Source organism: Rhinopithecus bieti, unplaced genomic scaffold (genome assembly GCF_001698545.2).
Source record: "Rhinopithecus bieti isolate Rb0 unplaced genomic scaffold, ASM169854v2 scaffold_59, whole genome shotgun sequence".
In the NCBI taxonomy this organism is placed as follows: Eukaryota; Metazoa; Chordata; class Mammalia; order Primates; family Cercopithecidae; genus Rhinopithecus; species Rhinopithecus bieti.
In genome coordinates, this window is record NW_016803115.1 from 1,271,175 (window position 1) to 1,293,010 (window position 21,836).

General features: G+C 39.1%; 1 protein-coding gene across 1 annotated transcript in view; it reads left to right on the plus strand.

Annotated features, from left to right (window-relative positions):
* DNAJC2 (DnaJ heat shock protein family (Hsp40) member C2) overlaps nucleotides 1-21,836 on the plus strand; it is a 33,627-nt gene that overhangs the window by 11,418 nt on the left and 373 nt on the right. Inside the window, 15 exon segments of the mRNA XM_017852938.1 lie at nucleotides 3,895-3,993; nucleotides 4,964-5,105; nucleotides 7,113-7,193; nucleotides 8,012-8,062; nucleotides 8,064-8,075; nucleotides 8,898-8,989; nucleotides 9,067-9,188; nucleotides 10,110-10,259; nucleotides 14,613-14,701; nucleotides 14,779-14,848; nucleotides 17,436-17,620; nucleotides 18,350-18,454; nucleotides 18,566-18,588; nucleotides 18,591-18,671; nucleotides 21,648-21,802. Of these exon segments, the coding sequence (XP_017708427.1) occupies nucleotides 3,895-3,993; nucleotides 4,964-5,105; nucleotides 7,113-7,193; nucleotides 8,012-8,062; nucleotides 8,064-8,075; nucleotides 8,898-8,989; nucleotides 9,067-9,188; nucleotides 10,110-10,259; nucleotides 14,613-14,701; nucleotides 14,779-14,848; nucleotides 17,436-17,620; nucleotides 18,350-18,454; nucleotides 18,566-18,588; nucleotides 18,591-18,671; nucleotides 21,648-21,802 (1,457 nt within the window).

Below are 21,836 nucleotides of genomic sequence, written 5' to 3' on the forward strand. Positions count from 1 at the left end.
TCTCACTTTTGAGAACAGTGGGAGCTTAAAAAGTTGATCTCATGGAGGTAGTAGATAGAATGATAGATACCAGAGGCTGGGAAGGGTGTTGGGGGGAGAGGGATAAATAGAGGTTGGTCAATGGACACAAACATACAGTTAGAAGGAATAAGTCCCAGTGTTCTGTAGCAGAGTAGGGTGACAATAGTTAACAATAATGTATTGTATATTTCAAAATAGCTAGAAGAGAGAACTTGAAATGTTCATAATGCATAGAAATAATAAACACTCAAGTTGATGGATACCCAAATACCCTGACTTGATCATTATATGGTTTATGCATGCATCATGAATTATGCACAAAATGAGGCCAGGTGCAGTGGCTCATGCCTGTAATCCCAGCACTTTGGGAGGCCAAGCTGGGCGGATCATGAGGTCAAGAGTTCGAGACCAAGCCTGGCCAACATGGTGAAACCCTGTCTCTACTAAAAATACAAAAATTAGCTGAGTGTGGTGGCAGGTGCCTGTAATCCCAGATACTTCGGAGGCTGAGACAGGAGAATCGCTTGAACCCAGGAGGCAGAGGTTGCAGTGAGCCGAGATTGTGCCATTGTGCTCCAGCCTGGCCAACAGAGTGAGACTCAATCTCAAAAAAAAAAAAAAATGGATTTTGTTCTTGTATTATGAACAAAATATCACATGTACCCCGTCAGTGGGTACAGATACTTGTATTATGAAAAAATAGTGGCCAGGTGTGGTGGCACAGGCCTGTAATTCTAGCACTTTGGGAGGCCATGGTGGGAGGATCACTTGAGCCCAGGAGTTCAAGACCAGCCTGGCCAACATGGCGAAACCCCTTCCCTACAAAAAATTTTAAAAGTTAGCAAGGCATGGTGGAACGCACCTGTAATCCCAGCCACTTGAGAGGCTGAGGTGGGAGGATCACCTGAGCCTGGGAGGTTAAGGCTGCAGTGAGCCAAGATCGTGCCTCTGTGCTCTAGCCTGGGCAACAGAGTGAGACCCTGTCTCAGAATAAAATAAAATAAAATAACAAATGCAATTTAACAGTATACTAAAAGAATAATAGTGTTCATGAACACAGAGTTTCTCTCAGGTATCCAACTTAGGAAGTATATTAATATAGCAGAATTATAGCTCAGATAATATTAAATCTATGTGATTTCCTAAGTAGGTAGTGAAAACACATACCACAATTTAACACCCATTCCTTTTTGATAAGAATTTTGAAAAGAAATGTAATTAATTCCCTACTTTGATAACTGTTTCAGGCCCACAGCTAGCAAACTTTTAGCTATGTGGCATTAATGCTGTTACCTAAAATCCAGGGGTGAAGCAGCCTGCATTTTATTTTTTATGCTGTTTTGGGAGTTTGGGTTAGTGAGTTAAGTTATTAAATAAGAGACAACTGTTGGAAAAAAGGAAATAAATACATTTGTAGATAATATAGGATCTGCCTAGAAAAGCAAAAGAGAGGCCAGGCGCGGTGGCTCAAGCCTGTAATCCCAGCACTTTGGGAGGCCGAGACGGGCGGATCACTAGGTCAGGAGATCAAGACCATCCTGGCTAACAAGGTGAAACCCCGTCTCTACTAAAAAAATACAAAAAATTAGCCGGGCGAGGTGGTGGGCGTCTGTGGTCCCAGCTACTCGTCTGTGGTCCCAGCTACTCGGGAGCCTGAGGCAGGAGAATGGCGTGAACCCGGGAGGCGGAGCTTGCAGTGAGCTGAGATCCGGCCACTGCACTCCAGCCTGGGCGACAGAGCGAGACTCCGTCTCAAAAAAAAAAAGAAAAGAAAAGAAAAAGAGAGTTAAGGGACTAGATGCAAGAAAATAAGCAAAATTACAGTTTTTGTAAGTTACCATCAAATATATAAGAAAGCTGTGGTCATTGTAAAGATAACCCCAGGGCAACAATAAGTAACCAAAACAAGCCCTTGTAAAATTTACTATTATAAAGATAGTATCACAAATCAGTGGAATAGGGAAGGATTATTAAATCACAGTAAGATTTTGAAAAATGACAAGTTTAGATACTTTCTTGGCTATATTAAAATTCCAAAAAGATTTAAAAATTTCTTCAATCTAACTGTAGGAAATATTAATGAAACTAGAACAATTATAAGTACTGGAAGATATTATAAAATAAATGATCAGTAAATGTAAATAAAAATGACTAAGTTTTTTTTAAAACATAAGTGTTAACAAAACAGTTGGGAAAAAATTAGCAATAAACATAGTGAATTAGGAGAGGCAGCATTCAAACACAGGCTGAGGAGTCACGCTGTCTGGATTAGAGCCCGACTTGGCTGGAAATTTGAGCAAGTTGCAGTGGTAGTGGCTACATAACATCTCTGTGCCTCGTTTTCCTCATCTATAAAATGGAGACAGTAATAGTACTTTCTTCCTAGGATCATGGAGAATATTAACTGGTAGACAGGCCTGGCACATGTCAGCTGCTCCGTAGATGTTAACAGCTAGCCATTATTTATTGTAAAGTGACACACAGAGTCAGAAGAAAAACTGAGACAGCCCCTCCTTTTTCCCGTTAAAGGATGAAAAACAAAAAAATTGTTGACCACCAGTGATAATCACAAATTTTAAATAATTATACCTACTGTGGCTGAGGCTGTGGTGAAAGAATATTCACATAGGAGTATGAAATAGTATGCCTTTTGGAAAATAACTTGTTCCATTTCGATTCACGAAGTTCACTTCTGTGATTATATCCTAAGAAAGAATCCTAAATAAGGAAAAATACTTATATTTAAAATTATTCAAGTTGGCATTATTTATTATAATGCAAAATTGGAAATGGCCCAAGTGTCCAACAGTAGAGAAATGCCTAAATTACAACAAATCTACTTGTAATACTGTATTAAGCAGTCATTTGAAATAAAAATTTGAAGAGTTTACAAGGAAAAAACCATGGAAAATGCAAATGCCATAATGTGAAGTTGAAAAAAGCAGAATATAAATTAGCACATATGATTACACCTGAATTTTTTTGTTCTTCTTTTTCTTTTTGAGACAGAGTCTCACTCACCCAGGCTGGAATGCAGTGGCGCCATCTCAGCTCACTGCAACCTCCACCTCGTGGGTTGAAGCGATTCTTACGTCTGAGCCACCGGAGTAGCTGGGACCACAGGCATGCACCACCACACCCATCTAGTTTTTGTATTTTTAGTAGAAACCAGGTTTTGCCATATTGGCCAGGCTGGTCTTGAACTCCTGACCTCAAGTGATCCTCCCAGCTCGGCCTCCCAAAGTGCTGGGATTACAAGCATGAGCCACCATGCCCAGCCTACACCTGAATTTTTAAAAGCACATGCTTAAGAAAACAAAAATATCTATGCAGAAATACACCAAAATGTTAACAGTCACTGTCGTTGGCTAGGGGCACTTTGGCTAGTTCTTAAAATAATTATTTCAAGCCAGGCGCAGTTTCTGACACCTGTAATCCCAGCACTTTTGGAGGCTGGTGGGGGGGTGGATCACCTGAGGTCAGGAGTTCAAGACCAGCCTGGCCAACATAGTGAAACCTTGTTTCTACTAAAAATACAAAAAATTAGCTGAGCATGGTGGGGGCACCCGTAACCCCAGCTACTCGGGAGGCTGAGGCAGGAGAATCGCTTCAACCCGGGAGGCGGAGGTTACAGTGAACTGAGATCACGCCATTATACTCCAGCCTGGGCAACAAGAGCAAAACTCCATCTCAGAAAAAAATAATAATAAATCACTTTATAATTTTCACATTGAATAATCATATATTTTACTGCGGGAGAAAAGATTCTAATATTAGCCTTATGATTTTAGAAATGGTCTGCATGTAGCTCATTTTTATCTTTAGTTTTGGTGCTTAAAGTGACAAATTATCTCAATCTGACTGGTTTTGTAGATAAAGCAATGGTTTTAAAACATCACCCAGACAAACGGAAAGCAGCTGGTGAACCAATAAAAGAAGGAGATAATGACTACTTCACTTGCATAACTAAAGGTAAGAAAATGCTTTAGAGTCAGGAATTTCTAATAGTAATTGTTGTTTATTAATTGCTGGGATTGGGTTTCTTATGCATACTGTAGTTCATTCAGCTATCCTTTGACATTTTAAAACATTTCAGTTATATCAAGTTATTTCTAATCATCACCCCAGAGCCTCACTACACAAAGTGAGGTTTCCCCAGCCAGCAGCATCAGCAACACCTGGCAGCTTTTATTAGAAATGCAGTCTCAGGCCCTGCCCCAAACCTACTGATTAAAATCTGCATTTTAACAGGATCCCCAGGTGATTCTTATCAGAAGCTCATCCTACAGTTAATTCATGTAAGTGTTCTATTTAATGATGAGAATACTAAGATTTTTTTTTTTTTTCATTTCAGATGCTTTATGGGACTAAACTGTTCCTCAGATGTTTTGCTAGCCTAGTTTAAATCAAGAGGTTGATTATATGCTAGTACAGACCCTACAGTTACTTATTGCTATTTACATACACATGACTAAGCAAATTAATATAGGTTGCCACCATTTCTAAATGTTTCCTTAAATGTGATTTTACATTTTGATGCTAATTTTTAAACAGTTGTATGCACACCGTTCAAATTTACTCTTTGCCAGCTCTCTTACACAGTGCTCCAGAAGCCTAAGATCCTTCGATCTTTTACAACCTTGGGATCTAACAGTTAACTTACTAGCTATTTCTTTTTCCCCAGAGTCATCTGTTCTCTTGAAGGGTGGGTGATACTGTTTTGTCACTTGTCTACTAGAAAAATAAAGAAGGAGTTAAGTCCAGTTAGATCTAGTAGTGCTAAAGCTGTTGTTACCTAAATTAAATCCTCCCCAACCTGCAAACAAAATTTTCAAATATGAAAATTAATGACTTTTATGTTTTAAGGAGGGAAATACTTGTTTTCTTGAAGAAAAAAATAGGTAAAGTTATGGTGATATGATCTTAACAATTTTTTTCTCAGCTTATGAAATGTTATCTGATCCAGTGAAAAGACGAGCATTTAACAGTGTAGATCCTACTTTTGATAACTCAGTTCCTTCTAAAAGTGAAGCAAAGGATAATTTCTTCGAAGTGTTTTCCCCAGTGTTTGAAAGGAATTCCAGGTGAGTTAAGGCATCCCTTTTGATCGTAGTGCCCTGTTGGCTTGTTTCTTGTAGTCTTCCAGGTTTCTGTTTTTTCCCTCTGATAATAGTTTCATTTATAGATTATTTCCACTGTCTCTTCCTCCTCCTCCTCCTCCTCCTCTGCAATATTGAGCCCTTCTGGTGAACTTATTCTCATTTATATTGCTTTCTGAACAGAAGTTCTACATTTCCATAGTAAAATTTCTGTTCAATTTATGGGAGGTTTCTCTTTTAAATTTACTTGGGCTGGGCACAGTGGCTCACACGTGTAATCCCAGCACTTTGGAAGGCCGAGGTAGACGGATCACCTGGGAGCAGGAGTTCAAGACCAGCCTGGCCAACATGGTGAAACCCCGTCTCTACTAAAATACAAAAATTAGCCGGCCGTGGAGGTGTACGCCTGTAATCCCAGCTCCTTGGGAGGCTGAGACAGGTGTTTCACTTGAACCCAGGAGACGGTGGTTGCAGTGAGCCGAGATCGTGCCAATACACTCCAACCTGGGCGGCTGAGTGAGACTCCATCTCAACAACAACAACAACAAAAAATTTACTTTGAGAGAAATAACAGTATCTGACTTTTATAGTGTGATTCTTACACTTAGGTGACAGTAATTTTCCATTCTTTGATTTCCTCTTTATGAATGGGTATACTACTCTGACTCATTGTCAGTTGAGAAAAGCTTTTGTTCTTTATTTGATCATCTGATTATCATAAGGCTTCTTTGACAAAACATTATTTATGATTAAAGCATACATATTTTATTTCATTAAAGTTTGTTTTAAAATAGTGTGTACCAATATTATTTTACATCTTTTTTTTCCATCTGCATTGGCAGGTTCCCTTAAAGCACATCTTAGCTGCACATTGGAATTACCTGGAGAACAGGAAGAACTCCTGATGCCTGTGTTCCCCCGGAAAGATTCTGATTTATTGGTTTGAATTCCCATGGGGATTTTTAAGGCTCCCAGGTGATTCTACCGTGCAGCCAAATTTGAGAACCACTTCGGTTAGCGGTTTGGCGCCGCCTAGTATTTCCGCCATCTTATCTCCCTTGGATTTCACGTTTATTTTTTATTTTTGTTTTTGTTTTTTTCTTTGTTTATTTTGAGACAGGGTCTTGCTCTGTTGCCAAGGCTGGAGTGCAGTGGCACGATCTTGGCTCACCGCAACCTCTGCCTCCCAGGTTCAAGCAATTCTCCTGCCTCAGCCCCCTGAGTAGCTGAGATTATAGGAATCTGCCACCACTAATTTGTCTATTTTTAGTAGAGACAGGGTTTCACCGTATTGGCCAGACTGGTCTCAAACTCCTGACCTCAGGTGATCCACTGGCCTCAGCCTCCCAAAGTGCTGGGATTACAGGCGTGAGCCACAGCGCCTGGCCACATTTATTTTATAACAGTGCTGAGGTGGTAAAAAGGAGTAGTATATTTTTCTGTGTAATGATTTTACAGAGTAGAAAACATGGATCAGTAGCAGCCACAGGATCCTTTTCAGCAGTGATCGATGAAGTGCTGAGCCAAGAAATCTGGCTCTAAGGGGAAGGTGGTGGTGGTGATGGGGTAGAAATTACTTCCCTCTGTGAATATTTAAATTAATATTTTTAAAGGGCTAGGCCTACAGATTGTTGTTGTGCTGCCTATTTAGGGACAGGAGCTTGGCAAAAGGAGCTAGCTGCCATTTTTCCTAGCCTGACTAGCAGCTGCTATGGCATTGTACTTTATAGAACTGAAGGTAACCTGTGATTAGAAGGCTGTCCCGTGTTTCTCTCCTCACCCCAGTCTTTGTCTGGCCTCACTTTTCACACGCCTGTGTTGTTTCATACCCCACTGCTGACCTTCCAGCTCCATCTTTGAGTTATAGAGTTTGTAGGGAAGGGAAATCAGAGGGATTAGTTAAAACTATTGTTTTTAATAAATTAAGTTGTTTGTTGAACTTTTGTACATAATTTTTGAAGAATGTTAAGAATATTTCCTTTAATATTTCAGATGGTCAAATAAAAAAAATGTTCCTAAACTTGGTGATATGAATTCATCATTTGAAGATGTAGATATATTTTATTCTTTCTGGTAAGTGAATATACTGTTGGTATGATGCTGTCATCTTTTAAAAAGAAAAGTATTCAATAAGTACTTGATTGTTTATAAATTAATTGAGATGGGCAAATTGCAGAACCTTTACTGAACAAAAGCACTCTGTTACCTTTGTGATATTTAGGCTTTTAAGATTTTCAGCCTGTTTTCTATTAATGAGATTTCTAGGTATCAAGCACACGATGGTAGTAAAACATGAAAATTGGGGAGTCATTTGAATAAAAATAAGTACATTTTTATTTAGTTACTACTAAAAGTACTTGAGTTCATGAGGAAGGAGACAGTGCTATTTGTCTCTGTAACTAATTCACTAATTTTTAATAAACATAATAGTGGCCATTTTATGTGTGCTACATTTTCTCATCAAATGCCTAGTAAATACAAAAACAAAATCATGTAGAACAAAAATAACAAGATTTAGTTCTATCAGTTGTAATTGCCTTTACCTTCAGAGGATACAAACTGGATATGAGATAACCACTACTAGGGTTACCTTCAGACTTGACAGACTGGCAAAACTGAAAGGCAAGGAAAATTTAAAAATAAGTCTTGGTCAAGCAAAAAACCTAACAGAGAAGAGACAGCAGGGAAGTGTGGTTTTGATTATGGAGTGATGTGTGCATTTTAGATTTTCATACCAAATGCAATGTCATTAAAAAAGAAGAAAGACTTGACCTTAGTTTAATGCTAGAAGAAAAGAAAGGTATCCATTAAAACAAATTCATCCACTTGCATTAAAAGGAATTTTTTTCATTTGTTCTTTCTTGATTGTATATTATTTCTGTCTATATTAGGTATAATTTTGATTCTTGGAGAGAATTTTCTTATTTAGATGAAAAAGAAAAGAAAAGCGGAATGGTATGTATGCAAATCATTAATAATGGAAGGTATTTATTTGGTTCTCTGGTATTTGTGATGATGTAAAACTATGTCACATAAATTTTCTTTCAAATTTTTCTCTTTGTACATCTTTTTTAAACAATTTTTTAATATTTTGAAATCCTTTCTCACAAGTTAAACAAGGTGGGCCCAGATCAATAATTGGTTAGGATATGCTTAAGAAATTGCCAAGCAATATAACGTCAGCACAGTTCGGCAAAATCTTTTTCTTCTGGTTGCTTAACCTAGGTTTTATTAGGTTTTGTTTGTTTGTTTGTTTGTTTGTTTTTTGTATGTGTGCAGAAATGCTTTTGACATGAATGTCCAAAAAATAACCAGAATTAATATTAAATAGAACCACTGTTTAGTCCAGGCCTGCTGACTCATGCCTGTAATCCTAGCACTTTGGGAGGCTGAGGCAGGTGGATCACCTGAGGTCAGGAGTTTGAGACCAGCCTGGCCAACATGGCGAAACCCTGTCTCTACTAAAAGTACAAAAATTAGCCAGGCGTGGTGACAGGCACCTATAATTCCAACTACTCCGGAGGCTAAGGCAGGAGACTCAGTTGAACCCGGGAGGCGGGGGTTGCAGTGAGCCGAAAACATGCCATTGCACTCCAGCATGGGGGACAAGAGCAAAAGTGCGTCTCAAAAAAGAAAAAGTCATTGTTTAATGTTAATAATGACGCAGCATTTTAACCTTCTAGGATGTTATTTGCATATTAATATTTTATAAAATATTACATTTTCCAGTCACAGTATCTATAAGCAGTAGTTTGTTTCCAATATTTTGTTTTATAGTCGTGATGAGAGGAGATGGATTGAAAAGCAGAACAGAGCAACAAGAGCACAAAGAAAAAAAGAAGAAATGAACAGAATAAGAACATTAGTTGGTAAGTATAATTGATTTTTTTTTTAAGTCCCCTAAATGTTAGAAATTCAAAATGAGATCAACTTTTTCTTTTGGTAGACAATGCATATAGCTGTGATCCAAGGATAAAAAAGTTCAAGGAAGAAGAAAAAGCCAAGAAAGAAGCAGAAAAGAAAGCAAAAGCAGAAGCTAAACGGAAGGAGCAAGAAGCTAAAGAAAAAGTAAGACAACATTTAATGAAGGTGGACTTTAAATGTTTATGAAATCTTTAGATTATAAATCATGCTGCTATAAAGACACATGCACACTTACGTTTATTGCGGCACTATTCACAATAGCAAAGACTTGGAACCAACCCAAATGTCCATCAATGACAGACTGGATTAAGAAAATGTGGCACATATACACCGTGAAATACTATGCAGCCATAAAAAAGGATGAGTTCATGTCCTTTGTAGGGACATGGATGCAGCTGGAAACCATCATTCTCAGCAAACTATCGCAAGAACAGAAAACCAAACACCGCATGTTCTCACCCATAGGTGGGAATTGAACAATGAGAACACTTGGACACAGGAAGGGGAACATCACACACCAGGGCCTGTTGGGTGGGTGGAGGGGGAAGGGATAGCATTAGGAGATATACCTAATGTAAATGACGAGTTAATGGGTGCAGCCACCAACATGGCACATGTATACATATGTAACAAACCTGCATGTTGTGCACATGTACCCTAGAACTTAAAGTATAATAAAAAATTTTAAAAATATATCTTTATTCTTCACATCTATTTTTTAAAAAAACTGTAATTTGAAAGCAGAGAATTGGGTGCTACTGTGAATTAATCATGACAAGTTGGTATAATTGAGAGAGATCTTCCTTACCAGCAAGTTTTTATTGAGCAAAAAAATGGTGTCATAAGTTCCTTTAATATTATGTTTATTTCTAATGTCAATTTTACATTTTCTAATAAATGTCTATAGATCTTTACCAGGTGCCTTTCCCAGTTCATCCTTCAGTTTTCAATAAGTTTATGTTGCCTTTTTTCCTAATATAATTTATTAGAAGTTTAAATTTTAAAACATATAAGGCATTTAGGAATTTTACTTTATTAAAATGATTTTACTCCCTTTTTTTAAAGCAAAGGCAAGCTGAATTAGAAGCTGCTCGGTTAGCTAAGGAGAAAGAAGAGGAAGAAGTTAGACAGCAAGCATTGTTGGCAAAGAAGGAAAAAGATCTCCAGAAAAAAGCCATTAAAAAGGAAAGGCAAAAACTTCGAAACTCATGCAAGGTATGTCAGACTGAACGAACACTAGGCACAAGTAAATCAAGTTGCTGATTAAGCAAAAAATAGTTCTCTTTTTCTTTTTTTTTTTTTAGACGGAGTCTTACTCTGTTGCCCAGACTGGAGTGCAGTGGCGTGATCTTGGCTCACTGCAACCTCCCCTTCCGAGGTTCCAGCAATTCTCCCACCTCAGCTTCCAAGTAGCTGGGATCACAGGCGCATGCCAGCACGCCCCGCTAATTTTTTGTATTTTTAGTAGAGACAAGAGTTTCGCCATGTTAGCCAAGCTGGTCTCGTACTGCTGACCTCAAGTGATCTCCCCACCTCAGCCTCCCGAAGTGCTGGGACTACAGGCATGAGCCACTGCGCCTGACCAAAATATTTCTTGAAAAAAAAAAATTATTGTTTATTTATTTATTTATTTGAGATGGCGTCTCGCACTGTCACCTGGCTGGAGTGCAATGGCACGATTTCGGCTCACTGCAACCTCCGCCTCCTGGGTTCAAGCAACTCTCCTGCCTCAGCCCCCTGAGTAGATGGGATTACAGGCGCCTGCCACCATGCCCAGCTAATTTTTTGTATTTTTAGTTGAGATGGGGTTTCACTGTGTTGGCCAGGCTGGTCTTGAACTCCTAACCTCGTGATCCACCCATCTCAGCCTCCCAAAGTGTTGGCATTACAGGCTAGAGCCACCTGCACCCAGCCAAAAGAACAATTTTTAATTAAGCTGTTGCTGTTGTTGTTGTTGTTGTTGTTGTTGTTGTTGTTGTTGTTGAGGCAGGGTCTCACTCAGTCACCCAGGCTGGAGTGCAGTGGTGCCATCTCGGCTCACTGCAACCTCCACCTCCCCAGTTCAAGCCATTCTCATGCCTTGGCCACCCAAGTAGCTGGGATTACAGGTGCACAGCACTACTCCTAGCTAATTTTTGTATTTTTAGTAGAGAGGGGTTTCGTCACGTTGGCCAGGCTGGTCTCGAACTTTTGGCCTCAAGTGATCCACCCACCTTGGACTCCCAAAATGCTAGAATTATAGGCATGAGCCACTGCACTTATCCAAGCATAAATGTATTTCTTTTCTTTACAATTATAACTAAACGAGTCTGGTCGTGGTGGCTCATGACTCTGTCTCAAAATATATATATATATATTCTGAAACTGTGTCTATATTCATATCTTCAGTTATCTCAGCCATGTCTTTTTTTTTTTTTTTTTTTTTGGAGCTGGAGTCTCGCTCTGTCACCCAGGCTGGAGTGCAGTAGCGTGAGCTCGGGTCACTGCAAGCTCCGCCTCCCGGGTTCAAGCGATTCTTCTGCTTCAGCCTCCTGAGTAGCTGAGACTACAGGCACCTGCCACCATGCCTGGCCAATTTGTATTTTTAGTCAAGACAGGGTTTCACCGTATTGGCCAGGCTGGTGTAAAACTCCTGACCCCATGATCCACCCACCTCGACCTCCCAAAGTGCTGGGATTATAGGCATGATCCACCGCACCCAGCCTCAGCAATGTCTTTTTGTAGTTGGTGTATTCAAATTAGGACCCAAATAAGGTCAATACAATACAAATACTTCAGTTGTTGTGTCTCCTGGTTGTTCTTAAGACCCTCTAGTTCTGTAACACCGCTGTATCACCACTTCTCTCCACCTCACACCATTGCCACTGATTTGTTGGAGAAACCAGATCATTTTTCTGAGAAGGTGCCACAATTTGGTTTTAGTTTGTTGCTTCCTATTGGTGTAAAATTAATTTTTATCTTAGAAAGGTTTTTTAGTAGTTTTAACTTGTTTTTAAAGTTATAAAAGCTTTCAATTTTATCTAAAATGGTATCATTTGAGTGAGTACTGGCAGTTTTCATTCAAATACAGTTTCCACTAGAAAATATTTACCAAAAACCCCCAAAAGTTTTGAAGTATAATTTTGACCAAGAGCTAATTCTTACATTTTAAGCTAGTAAAGTCACAGGACAGTACTGTTCCTTACTAAACAACATTGAATGAATAAACTGGTGGAATTCCAAGCTGTAATAGAGATTGCCACACAAAGAATATTGTGTACTATACCATTGTCCATTGTAGTTGAATCTAGCAAGTATGTAAATGCGTAATATGTATAGAAAAATTATCTTTTATGTGACTATCTAGAAGGCTGTAGACATGTATGGTCTAATATATGCTATCCTAAATCTTCAGATAATAATACAATTGAAATTAACCTGCCCCATCAGCTGACATTGAAAGAGGCTTAATAAAAATACAAGCACTTGTTGTTTCTTTAGGCATTTTAATAAGGAAAAAGAAAATCCAAATTTGAAAACATATATATTTTTCTCAGATTCCACTGTATAGAAGATTGTTTTCAGAAGGATGCAGTGTATCAAAGTGGTAAAGAACATGGGCTCAGGGCAAGCCACCTGGGTTTGAGGCTATTCTCTGCTTACCTCTTACTAGCTGTGGGACCCTCAGGAGATTACCTCAACACTTTTGTGCCTCACTTTCCTCACCTCTACTATAGTTGAAATGATACCTAGTCACAGAGTTGTGAAGATTAAATGAGATAATTCACATGTAGTGCTTGGCACATTCAGCATATAATGAGAACTCAGTAAGAACCTTAAAAAGGCCAATTAGGAAATAAAGCTTGAATAGTTCTTAGAGATTATGTATAAATAAGAGTAAAAGTTGTGACATTTGGTAACTTTGTTTTCTTGCTCCTTTCTCACGTAATTTATTCATTCAGAGTAAATGCTTATCAGATTATCGTAAATCCATATCTGATGAGCGTTCACTATGTACCAAGCAGTTGTAATTGATGTGAATGTAATGATTGCACAGTTCTTTCAAGGAGTCTACTGATTAGTGATGAAAAGTAAACAAGCTATTGCAACACTTCAAGGTAGGTATTAGGATGAGAAAGTACCAAAAAGGTAGTCAAGGAAGGCATTCTGCATCTAGTAGGATTTAGCCAGGTGAAGCAGTATGTACACAGGATTAAGGATAAGACAGAGTATTGAGAATGCAGAGATCCAGAGAAATGAGATTTAATGAACCAGGGGCACCTGAGGAGGTAAGGAGGAACCCGGTCTTAAAGGGCTTTATACGTCTTGCTAAAGAGCTTAATCCGATCCTGAGTTGGTTTTGGTCAGGGTGCTGAGAAGACTAGAGGCAGAGAGACCAATTTAGGAGTCTTTTGCCACAATCCAGGTGAGAGAGTATTGTGGCCTGAACTCAGAGATGGTAGGGATGGAAAAAGGTAGATGAAATGGAGAGAGATTCAGGAAGCAGATTAGGCTATTGCCTGTTGGGATTGATTGTATGTTGGAGGTAACAGGAGGAGTGAGATCTTTATATGCCTTGGTTTATTGCATGGAATACTGGATGGATGATGCTAGTAGCATTCAGGGAAGTAGAAAACAAAGGAGGAGGAAAAGACTTGGCAAAAATGATTTCAGTTTAGGGTGTGTCGAGCTTGTTGGGACACTCAAATGGAGATAACTCGGCACATGATTGAGTGTGTAAGTTCAAGAACAGGATTATTACAGACTCTTCCACATCTTGATAGCACTAGAAACTCTGCAGATATACAAGATCACCCTGGGAGAGGGTATAGAATGAGGAGAGTGGAGGCTGGGACTCTGGCAAAACACCAGTACATAAGGTACTGATAGAGGAAAAGAAGCCTGAGAAGGAGTGACCAGGCAGGTAGGAAGAAAATCAGTAGTGCTTTTGGAAGCCTAGGGAAGAGTGAATGGTAATAGAAGCACTGGAACCTTAGTGAGAGGCAGATTGCATGGATTGAGGAAGCAAGGAGAAGTGAGGAATGGGGAGACATAAGTCTCAACAGCAGCTTAAAGCATGGCAAGTACTTGCCAGTTACTTCTTGTGCATCATGCTGTTCCATTCCGAGCATAGTCTTTAGTTAATTGAAATTTTTGCTAATACCTCTTGTTCCTTAGCATACTATATCATCTTTTTAATTTCACATTTAAAATTTCCCGTAGATTTTACAGTTCAGCACACATTGCTATAGGCCGCCAAACAAAGGGATTTTGAGTCATCATACAGAATTTCTTGATCCTTAAGTGATTCTAAGGAATCATTCTTTTTATAACATCCCTAGGCATTCTTTTTTCTGTTTTGCTTCTCCTTAGTATGTACCTCCAACTTGGTATATAATGCCTTTTATTGGTAGGTGATCAGGGAGAGAGCCCTGGGAGGTACCGTGGAAGTACAGCTGGGGATGGGCAGAAGGCCATTATGTATGTTCACATCAGGAACTCCTGAGAGCTCATGCTTTGTAATTATGTTGATGGATGTATTTTTGAGTGTCAGTAGATATAAGATAATTTTTGTATTTGTGCTTTTAGACCTGGAATCATTTTTCTGATAATGAGGCAGAGCGGGTTAAAATGATGGAAGAAGTGGAAAAACTTTGTGATCGGCTTGAACTGGCAAGGTATACCTATGGAACTGCTATTGAAGTCTTCACTTGAGCTTAGGATAAAGTTTCATTTCTTTTTTTTTTTTCTTTAGCTTACAGTGCTTGAATGAAACACTCACATCTTGCACAAAAGAAGTAGGAAAGGCTGCTTTGGAAAAACAGGTAATAGAAGAACACATCACTCCTACCTATATGTAGCATTTAATTCTGCTTTTACCTGTTTCTTTACCTAATATATAAGTCACCAAGTACAAACAGTATCTGATTTCTCTGTTTGTTTTTTTGTTGTTGTTTGTTGTTGTTTTGTGTGTTTCTTTTTTGCTTTGAGATGGAGTCTCGCTATGTCGCCCAGGCTGGAGTGCAGTGGCACAATCTCAGCTCACTACAACCTCTGCTTCCTGGGTTCAAGTGATTCTCCTGCCTCAGCCTCCTGAGTAGCTGGGATTACAGGCACACAACACCACACCCGGCTAATTTTTGTATTTTTAGTAGAGACGGGGTTTCACCATGTTGGTCAGGCTGGTCTTGAATTCTTGACATCATGATCCGCCTGTGTTAGCCTCTCAAAGTGTTGGGATTACAGGTGTGAGCCACCACGCCCAGCCTGTTTTTTGTTTTTGAGATGGGGGTCTCTCTCTGTCATCCAGGTTGGAGTGCAGCTGGGGTTACAGGTGTGTGCCACCATGCCCGGCTGATTTTTGTATTTTTACTAAAGACAGGGTTTCGCTGTGTTGGCCAGGCTGGTCTCGACCTCCTGACCTCAGGTGATTCATCCGCATCGGCCTCCCAAAGGATTATAGGCATGAGCCACCACGCCCAGCCTGTGTTTTGTTTATGTAGTAAGTGCTGTTGTTGATTTAAGTTGGATTTAATGTGTATAGTTTTTACCATGCTTAGTGTTTGAATTGTGGTATCTATCACAATCATAGCTTTTGCAAAATCATCATTAGAAGAAAATAATTGTTTTGATTATTCCTTGAGTATTTTCATAGGGTAATAACATTTAGAACCAAAAGAGATCTTTGTTCTGTCTAGTCTATACCTTTTATTTTACATATAAGAAAACAGGCCCAGAAATTCAATTCAGTTCAACAAGTATTAGTACCTACTATATATAACACTACACCTAGGTTCTTTTGGAGAAATGCCTAATGCTATTGCACCACAAAGGACTTAGGCTGAGAAGAACCTTAAGGACCAAAAGATGGAGAGCCCATAGTAAATGCTGTGTAGGATAGGAAGGGCCACAAGTTTTAGTGGCCAGGGAAGGCTCGGTGTAGAGTTTGAACCAGCCTGAAAGGAAGGATGGAGTTAAAATGAAGTTCAGAAGAATACCACAAACTATAAAATAGAAATAGAAGTATAAAGTATGGTTCAGCCTGGGCAACATGAACAAAATCTCTACCAAAAATACAAAAATTAACTGGCATGGTGTCATGTCCCAGCTTCTCAGGAGGCTCAGGTTAGAGGATTACCCGAACCTGGGAGGCCACAGCTCCAGTGAGCTATGATCACATTGGTGCACTCCAGCATGGGCAACAGAGCGAGACTTTGTCCCAAAAGACAGACCAAAAAAAAAAAAAAAAAAAAAGGTAGAACATTATGGGGAAAAGGAGTGGAAAACAAAATCAGTTAGGAAAAGTAGAACCAATTATCAGGTTTTTAATACCTTGTTGACTAGTTTCCATTACTGCAAATCTTTGATTAACAGAAGGTTCAACATTGTACTACTAATCTGACGTTTGTGGATAAGGTGCATCAGATAGATGTGACTAGTTGTAAGAATCTTACTTTAAGAACCTGCACTATGAGCTGGGCATGGTAGCTCATGCCTGTAATCCTAGCACTTTGGGAGGCCAAGGCAGGCAGATCCCCTGAGGTCAGGAGTTCAAGCATAGCCTGGCCAACATAGGGAAACCCCATCTCTACTAAAAATAGAAAAATTAGTTGGGCATGGTGGCAGGCACCTGTAATCCCAGCTACTTGGGAGGCTGAGGCAGGAGAATCACTTGAACCTGGGAGGCGGAAGTTGCAGTGAGCCGGTATCACGCCACTGCACTCCAGCCTGGGCGATAGAGTAAGACTCCATCTAAAAAAAAAAAAAAAAAAAAGAACCTACACTATGAATGCAATGATGGGAATCAAAAAACTTTTCAAAGTTAGCATTATTGGGACTTTACTGATTCTAAGGAATTGAAGGGGAGAAATGAGCCAAAGATGACTCTAAGATAGCAGCTGACAGAACAAGGCAAATAAAAGTTTTCTTTTTTTACTTCTGCATGTTTGAAGGTAGACTAGAAGGAACAATGTAAATGGTACAACTTCAAAATAAAACAGGCCATTTTGCTATGCCTTTACCTTTTGTAGAGAATAAATGAGATTGTCTGCAGAAAGGGTGAATATGAGTTTAGAGAGAGGTTTGAAATGGCCTTGTGGATGAATAACTCAGTGAACCACAGACTTGTCAATTAGTGTCCAAGGCTAATGGAAGACACGTGACGTGAGTACTGGGAAGATCAGGCAGGCTGTGGGCAGTTCTTGGTCCCTCAGGCAGACCTATGCAGACTGGAAGCCAGAGCAGGAAAAGCGAGAATGAAAAGCTGGTGCTTGTTTTTGGGTTGGCCTCGGAGAGGAGTATGGAGTCAGAGTGAGAATGACATTGAGAGTTGAGGATCAGAAAGCCCTAGCCAGGAAGAGAGTGTAGAATAGCAATATACTTTTAAGTCCCTGACTTATGATATTTGTGCAGATAGAAGAAATAAATGAGCAAATCAGAAAAGAGAAAGAAGCAGCTGAGGCTCGTATGCGACAAGCATCTAAGAACACAGAAAAATCAACTGGTGGAGGTGGAAATGGAAGTAAAAATTGGTCAGAAGATGATCTACAATTACTAATTAAAGCTGTGAATCTGTTCCCTGCTGGAACAAATTCAAGGTACTGGTTTTAATGAAACTTTTCTTCAACTCACACTGGAGCCTGGAAATAATGTAGACAGACTCCAAATAGCAGCACTTGTTGTCACAGAAACTTGCAGAGATAAATTCTGTGCCACAGCAGAAAAGTGTGAAAAGGTACATTTTGAAGCTGTCAGTCTTACCCATTACACCAGTACACATGCACATACACATATGACAAAATGCTTCAGTTAGGAAATTGAAGATCATGAGACAAATCTTGACTTATGTTGGCCTACTCTGTCATGGCTTGTGCTGGGGATTAGGTTTTCTGTAGTTTTTCTTTTACAGTCTTGCTGTTTCTTCCCACCTCAAGCTGGAGCTTGAGTTTAACTCCAAGAAAGCCCTAGGGACCCAGCATCCCTAATTCTACAGATGAAACTGAGGCTGTTTTCAGAATGATTGATCTTCTGAAGAAATATGTTAAACTGGCAGTATACACAAATAAGTGGTTTTATTTATGTTGATTTGTACACAGAATATGTAAGATGTATAGACTTAAAACCAAGATTATATAGTTGATTTCAGCATATGAAAAGCAGAAACCCTAATCCAGGCAACAGGAATTTATAATGGCAGCATCATTAGACTACCAATTTGAGCTCATTCTATACTATAACTTTTCTGCAGTAAAAATCTAATGGTATTTGTTGTTTTGTTTTTCCTTAATACTATTAAATTATATTATTGGTATAATATATCCTATCAGATGGGAAGTTATTGCTAATTACATGAACATACATTCTTCCTCTGGAGTCAAAAGAACTGCCAAAGATGTTATTGGCAAAGCAAAGAGTCTCCAAAAACTTGGTGAGTTTTGAGAAGTCCATTTGTTACTTTAAACACCTGATTTTAAAATAACTTACGCAATTTAATGAAAGATTAAATGAGATGATGTTAAGTATTAAAAGTTTTCATTTCTCAGACCCTCATCAAAAGATGACATAAATAAAAGGCATTTGATAAGTTTAAAAAAGAACATGGAGTGGTACCTCAAGCAGACAGCGCAGCACCTTCAGAACGATTTGAAGGTAAATTTTGCTTTTCTAAAAGTAGAAAATGCTAGCCATGTATCTGTGCTGCTTGGATATACAAGACTTAGGGTCTGTGTTCAGAATGATAGGGAAATAAAATGTTTGGCAGACTGGAAGCTGTAAGCAAACATTTCCAGGGCAAAGATTTACTTCACCTCACCATTAAAAATGGAGAACTGCAGTTCTTCCATTTCAGATGCCATTAGAGAAGGGGGCTGTTTGTTTTGCTTACCAGGTTTTACAAATCAGTGTTAGAGGATATTATTGGGACAAAAGAATAGTATTTTATCGGGATAATTACTCGATTTTGAGAAATGTACTGTAATTATGTAAGAAAATGTCCTTATGTTTAAGGAAAAACACACAGAAAGTGTTTAGGAATAAAGAGGCATCATGTCTGTAACTTATGGTTCAGAGCAAAGTATGTCTGTACATATAGAGAAACATGAAGATGTTCACATTTGGGGAATATAGGCAGAGTATACAATTCTTTCTACTCCTCTAAAATTATTTCAAAATATAGTTAAAAATTGTTAGGTTCAAAACCAGCCTGGGAAACATAGTAAGCCTCTCAAAAAAAAAAAAAAACCTGTTAGGGTTTGATATTATCTTGGGTGTTCTAATTTGATTACCCTAGACCAGTGCTTTTCATATTACAAATCATGACCCATCACTGGGTCATGAAGTCAATTTAGTGTGTCTTAAATAGAAAATTAGTGAGCGTGATACCCATTATATAGGTGGGTATACTGTAATGAAACTCTTGTTCATGTGTGTCTTTGTGTCTGGGGATGTGATATAAATTTTTTTCTTGCTATGAGTTTGAAAGCAGTTTATGTGAAAGAAGTTCTTTCACTTGATGTTCTGTGAGCCACCAATCCTTTCTTTTTTATTTTTTATTTTTTTTTGAGACGGAGTTTCGCTCTGTCGCCCAGGCTGGAGTGCAGTGGCCGGATCTCAGCTCACTGCAAGCTCCGCCTCCCGGGTTCACGCCATTCTCCTGCCTCAGCCTCCCGAGTAGCTGGGACTACAGGCGCCCGCCACCTCGCCCGGCTAGTTTTTTGTATTTTTTAGTAGAGACGGGGTTTCACCGTGTTAGCCAGGATGGTCTCGATCTCCTGACCTCGTGATCCGCCCGTCTCGGCCTCCCAAAGTGCTGGGATTACAGGCTTGAGCCACCGCGCCCGGCCCACCAATCCTTTCTTAAACTAATCGCAGAAAGATGCTTTTGGATTAATAGACTTGACTATACATGATAAGCTGTTTCTTTCTTCTAAGAGTCCCGGTTTTACCTATATTCTTAATCTTGTTTATTATCCTAAAATTTCAACTTAAAGATATGAGACTTAGTGCTATATAGGGGAGGAAGATCACTGTTTGCAAAAATCAGGGGTGACTTGTTTGGCTGAGTTAGGCATTATTTCAGTTCTTTTAATAAAGGTAAGTAACAAGGCAGGGTTTCAGAACACCTGAAGGACACTTCTAAAGGGGTTTATTCTCCTGTGCCTTTATCTCCACAGAATACCATACAACAGGTATTAGCACACTAGTCTCAGCTCTTAGGGGACTTGTTTCCATGTTGGAGGGAGGTAGGCCCTGATACTTGTCCAGTCTGCTGTGAGGAGAGGTGACCCTGTGAAGGCAAGAGTGACTGACAGTAGTCCTTTGTCTTTTAGCATCTTTGCCTCTTTTATGGAAATGGGAAGGCTCCTTCCTCTTCAGTTGTACCATTAAACCTGGCACCATTTTTTGAATAGTGATTTCTCATAGGAATTTTGCAACAGTACATTTAATTTATTTTGGTACTGTGAAGTAACTGGAAAACAGCAGGAAATACTACCATGTCACTTCCATCTTTTTTTCCAAGAGAGGATATAAAATCTATGGTATTTAGGGCTTTAAACCAATACAAGGAAATTCAACAAAAGACTTCCTAGAACTTAAAAGTTACCTTCAAAAAAGCTGCTTATGCACCTTAGGTACCTTCAAATATTATACAGATTCTCTGCTTTGTTTTGAATAGGTGGTGGGGTTTTGTTTGTTTGTTTCCTTCTTTAATTGGGAAGGAACTGTGGTTTCTAGGCTTAACTTTGTGACAGATCTCACAGGACGCAGTTTCAAGTAGTAGTCAGGCTACTGGTAATATTAGGTCTGTGTTGTCACTGCATAGTCTGAAATAACTAAATTGCCAGAAGTCCATTGACTTAACCAAATCAGCTCTCTACCACTTAACGTTCTCCTTTTACCTACACAAGTGGACTGTGTAATACTTAACATCCTTAAGAAATACATTTGTTTCTGACACACATCTTAGATGTTTTCTGAAATATTAAAGGTTTAGTTGAAGAACCACAATAGCAGTTATTGGAAGTGTTCAGCATTGGCTCCCAAGATTTTAGCAGATGTGAAGAGAACACCACACTACAACACAGTCTAATCTCAGCTTGCCTCTTAGGCACTGGTACCTTGGGCACTTGGCTTAATTTTGCTAGGTTTGTCTCCTTCAGTGTAAAACAAAAATGGTTTCCAGGGTTTCTGTCCAGCAAAAGTTTAACTGTGAGGAAGCTCTTTTACCTATCCTGTAAGGAAGTAGATTTATCAGAACTCTCAATGAATTGTGGTTGTGTTTTTGAGCCCAAGAGTCCAACAGTACTATAAATTTAAATATGGCTTTTTTCCAGTCTAGTGGGTATATTACATTGATTTGTAAGAGATAAACAGTACCAGGCAGATCTTTACTCTTGTGTTTTAAAAAGCCTTTGAGATTTTATTTTCTGGGGTGTGAGTCATCTAAAGTTTTTTCTCTTACTAACACTCAGAGGGATATATGTATCTCTCATCTCTACAAGTTTATTTCAAAATGACACATCCCAGATTGAAATGGGCACTTAGCGGACACTTGTGGACCACAAGACTTGTCTGGGAACATGTTCTGAACAAGACAGTTTTCAAATAAAAATTTTTCTTAAACAGGTCCATATACGGACTTCACCCCTTGGACAACAGAAGAACAGAAGCTTTTGGAACAAGCTTTGAAAACTTACCCAGTAAATACACCTGAAAGATGGGAAAAAATAGCAGAAGTGGTGCCTGGCAGGACAAAGAAGGACTGCATGAAACGATACAAGGTTGCAGACTTAAGAGTTTATAGATTGTTGTATT